General features: G+C 34.3%; 1 protein-coding gene across 1 annotated transcript; it reads right to left on the reverse strand.

Annotated features, from left to right (window-relative positions):
* Positions 1–2,786: 2,786 nt before the first annotated feature.
* On the reverse strand, positions 2,787–4,267 carry LOC143621471 (protein NOI4-like). The gene is made up of 3 exons (XM_077092887.1): positions 4,247–4,267; positions 3,426–3,614; positions 2,787–3,083 (listed from the first exon to the last, which is right to left on the reverse strand). The coding sequence occupies exons 1-3, from the start codon at positions 4,250–4,252 to the stop codon at positions 3,039–3,041; spliced, it is 240 nt and encodes a 79-aa protein (XP_076949002.1). The 5' UTR covers positions 4,253–4,267; the 3' UTR covers positions 2,787–3,038.
* Positions 4,268–4,605: the final 338 nt, after the last annotated feature.

The following is a 4,605-nucleotide window of genomic DNA, read 5'->3' on the forward strand; positions in this document are numbered from 1 at the left end:
TACAGGTGAGGTGGTGGTGATGGTGGTGGCAGTCGCCCGAGGGGGGGAGGGGGTGAAGAGCATGTTTTGGTTGTTTTTATTATTTGTTATGTAGGGTTTACGGTTGGGTATGCAAGGAAGAAGAAAATGGCTAGCGGGTCAGGTTGGTAACATGTGGGTAGGCATGTAAAAGAACCGAACGTTCGGTGAACTGTTCGTGAATTGTTCGGCGGAAAGTTCATTTATGTTCGTTTATTTAATAAACAAACGAATGTGAACAAAAAGTTTGTGTTCGTATAATTAAACGAACGGACATGAACACATGTTCCATTCGTTCGTTTATGTTCATGAACGTTCGTTTATGTTCGTTTATTTATGTTTGTTTCTGTATGTTTATTTATACATTAATAAAAAATAATTAAATTTTATTTGGATAAGTCATCAACTTAAAGTTTTATATTTGTTAATTTGTGTTCATTTAAGTGTTTTCATTTATGTTTGTTTGTGTTCATATATGTTCACTTATCTTTGTTCAATATATTCGTTTAGATTTTAAACAAACGAGCATAAACGAACACAGATGCTCATTTTCAAATAAAAGAACACGAACATAAATATTTGTTCGATTAAGTGTTCGTGTTCGTTTAAAATTAAATGAACGAACACGAACATGCCCTTGTTCGTGTTCGTTCAGTTCGTTTACATGCTTTCATTATTCACATTGATGAATACATCGATCGTAATCTCTAGACTCTGCTGATTTTATTTGTGTTCGTTTGTGTTCGTGAACCGTGCGTGAACACATTATTTCCTTAACGAACGAACACGAACAAGACCTTGTTCGTGTTCGTTCGGTTCGTTTACAGCCCTACATGTGGGTCACCCATTCTCAATTTTATTTTATAATTATACTTTAATGAAAAAGACAAAAATACCCCTCACTTAACATAACAAAGCTAACGAAGTTAATTGTTTGAACTGAAATGGATAGAAAATGAAACCATGAGGATGGAAATGCAAAAAAAAAAAGAAAAAGAAAAAAAAAAGAACAAGACTTTGGACGAACATGACAAACTAAGAAAACCATAATGAAGGAAGTGACAGTTCTCTCTAAAATTTAATCTTGTTTTTGGAAATTTTATATACATGAGTTCATTTTCTATTTTGATTTAGAAAATAAAGAAATTAGTATATTATGTATCCATACGTATACATAGTATTGTAATATATAATAAATTTGAAATATTGTAAAGTTTCCAAAAAAGAGAGTTCACAAATAACAAAATAGGCCTTCGTAACATTTAAAAAGGGAGAAGTGAGCAATTGGCTTTTGGGTTCAATAACATGGGGTGATGGTTAAGGCTTGAAATTCTTGAAGTTTTAAGTTGAAACTTGACTCAAAGAAGTATTTCCACATTGCCAGGTTCCATCTTGATGATCTTGCTAAATGAGTCAGACCTGAACGTCAAAATCAGTATTGATGGTTAACATACTCTCTCAGAAAAACTCACTCAAATATTAGGGCTAGTTCCAAATGTTATTAGAAAAAAAGGGAGAAGTGGGGTCAAGCAATCGTGTACAACTGATACGTTTATTTTAAGTTTAACATAGTTAAAAGGTATGGAAAAATTTCTTGTTATCTAAGAAAATAAGTTTTTTTTTCTTTTAAAAATGAAATATGTAAATATGAACATAAAATATAAATTTATACGTATCTTCCTTCAGAAGAAATATTGTGAGCTCATGGTGTAAAATTCCCCCATATGACGTTAAGCAGAAGAAATATTCAAATCCCTTTTCGCTTATGTGGCCTTTGTGATTCAGAAGTTGAATCTGTTGAGCATGTCTTCTCGGATTGCTCAGTAGCTTCGAAGGTTTGGGAGTTTGTGAGCTCGTGGTGTAAAATTCCCACGATCTACGCTTTTTCGGTTAGAGATTTATTGGAGATTCATAAGACCCCGGGGCTAGGGGGCCGGGAAAGGGACGTTTTTCATGGTATAGTGATTATCGCTTGCTGGAGACTATGGAAAGCTTGTAATGAGAGGATATTTGAAGACAAAGAAGTCAAGATAGAGGAAATAGTATGTGATATTAGGTCTCTCGGTTTTTTATGGTTCAAGAACAGGTCCAAATGTAAGTCTTTAGTTTGGTCCAAGTGGTGTAATTTCATTTTTTTTGTAATTGTCGGGCTTCTCTCCGGCTTGTGGAGTGGGGTGTTGTCTCTCTGTGGCTTTGGTTTTGTTTGTTTATAATATATACATTTCAAAAAAAAAATGTATCTTCCTTCACATTTACTCAATCTGAAGATAACTAATTCATTATAAATCAATTAATATGTATATGTGAATATCGAAAGCATACATTACTATTAGAAAAATGTGTGTGTATAACTTTTGAATATCATATGCATATATTATATATGCGTGAAGCTTAACGACCACATTACCGACACAAACATAAATATATAATATATAAATGAGACATATTCACTTATTCAGGTTATTTAATAACGACATTTCCGTTCATCTGTGTGACTGACACTGACAAGGATAAAACAGTGTCGTGTTGTCCATCCAAACTCATTGCAAGGTATAAACTGGTGTTAATAACATACAAGTGCCAAGGATTCAATTCGTGACAACTTATATATGAGCACGGTTGCAAAAATCACGCCAAGCCATTTAGTAAAAGCATGTAATAATTTTGTTCGACGTTTACAACTTTTTCATTATATTACAAGACATTCCATTTTACTCAAACGAGTCCAAATTTATATGACAGACTTATCGCTGCCAAACAATCATCATCCATAACCATAACAATTTCGGTTTAATATTAAAGTTTCCGAAAGTAAAACCAAGGTCAAAACTACACATGACCTTTGCATAACATAGATAACACACAAACACAAGCAGCAAGGAGCTCAAAATCTGTAATATAGACACATTTCATACTCTTCTTTTTCCCCTCCCCCCATAAACAAGACTCACTCTATAACACACATAATCAAAGCAACACTCGGTCTCGGTTTCATTGTGCCAGTACACCTGTCCGCCACGTCAGGATTCCGCAGAAGGTGCTTGCATGCAGCAAAACCATCCCTTCTGCATATCATAAGGGTCAACAAAGATGATCAAAACCGTGTGTCAATCGCAATAATAAGTTTTTAATTCAAGTCACTTTTAATATACTAAAACTGTAATTTGCGTATAGTTTCGGAATACCTATTAATCATAAAGTCATGTTGTACATAGAGTATGAAAATTTGCTAAAAAACAAATTTTGCACTAAAAAAACTAATAAAAAGGCTTTATTAAGTCATTAAACTAGTCCATCCATCAGGACAGATAACTCTTGGCACACAATCATAATGCTTGATGACTAAATTTTAATGAAAAAAACAAAATCCAGCTATAACAAGAAAACCAAAGGGGCCAGCCACTTACAGCTGGAGGCTTCTTTACAGGCGCAGCAGCATGCTTAACACCAGGGTTCACATTTGACGGCGAGTCTGGTGTGCCACCTGTCTTCTTCTCATCCCGGGCCTTATTAAAGATCACAGTGAAACCCTCAGCTGAAGCAGGATCATTCACATCCCAATCCCCAAATTTCGGCAATGGCCTACCCTTCTCCTCCTATGTATAAACACATACAAACTAAACTTAAAAACAAAGATCAGCAGTTCAGCACATACTGATACACGTATAGCACAGATAACAATATGATTACGTTAACACTTAACAGTAGATGTTATGTTATACACTTAATAAACATACACACACACACACACATGCTCATGTCATATATACTTACTGAGACAAAATACAGACACGGTGACCGATTGTATGAAAGCCTAGTACGTTGTGTGTGGGTGTCGGTGGGGCGTAATAGGGGCAACCTGTGTGTTTCAAAGGAAGCACAATCAATAAATTCATATAATTTAGGTCATAGTTGTTGTAGGCAGGTCCCAGAAGTACCAAATTAACACACAATTTCCTCCTCAAAATCATTTCAATTGTAATGATGAAAGAGAGAAAAAGGAGTAACTGAATACAACAAAATTAGAGGTCATGATTCCAAATTAGGAATTAATTTGAATGATCAATAACTATTAACTAATACCTAAATTAATCAGTTGACAATTACACTACAAATACACGATCAACACAAACGAGTAAAAACAGTCGAAATGAACACAAACAAGCATACAATCGATCGATCGATCGATCTGTTGATAGCAATCAGTATTAGGAGATTTGATGCTTACCGACATGAAATAGATAGTGGTTTTAGAGAGATTGATGGAATTTGATAACGGAACGGAGTATGTATGAGTTTCAAGCCCTAATATTGAGCCAGAGAAAGATATTGTTGCAAAAGATCTCAAATGTGGACCCACCCGTTTCCCAAACAAGCCCGTTTCTCGTAAGCATGTGACCGAGTTTTGTAAATTATATGATACGGTTGTGATTTATGAGTGGTTTTAAGTAGAGAATAGAAAAATATTATGTAAAAAGGTTAAATTTGGATTTGCCTTGTTCAAACCGTATAATTTTTTAATATCTTTTAAGTGATTGTAAGGAAAAGAGAGAAAAAATACAATATAAAATGTATTAACTATTATTT

The sequence above is a fragment of the Bidens hawaiensis genome, unplaced genomic scaffold (genome assembly GCF_021521415.1).
Source record: "Bidens hawaiensis isolate Kalapana, Puna unplaced genomic scaffold, B.hawaiensis_p1.1 tig00002866_1, whole genome shotgun sequence".
NCBI lineage: Eukaryota > Viridiplantae > Streptophyta > Magnoliopsida > Asterales > Asteraceae > Bidens > Bidens hawaiensis.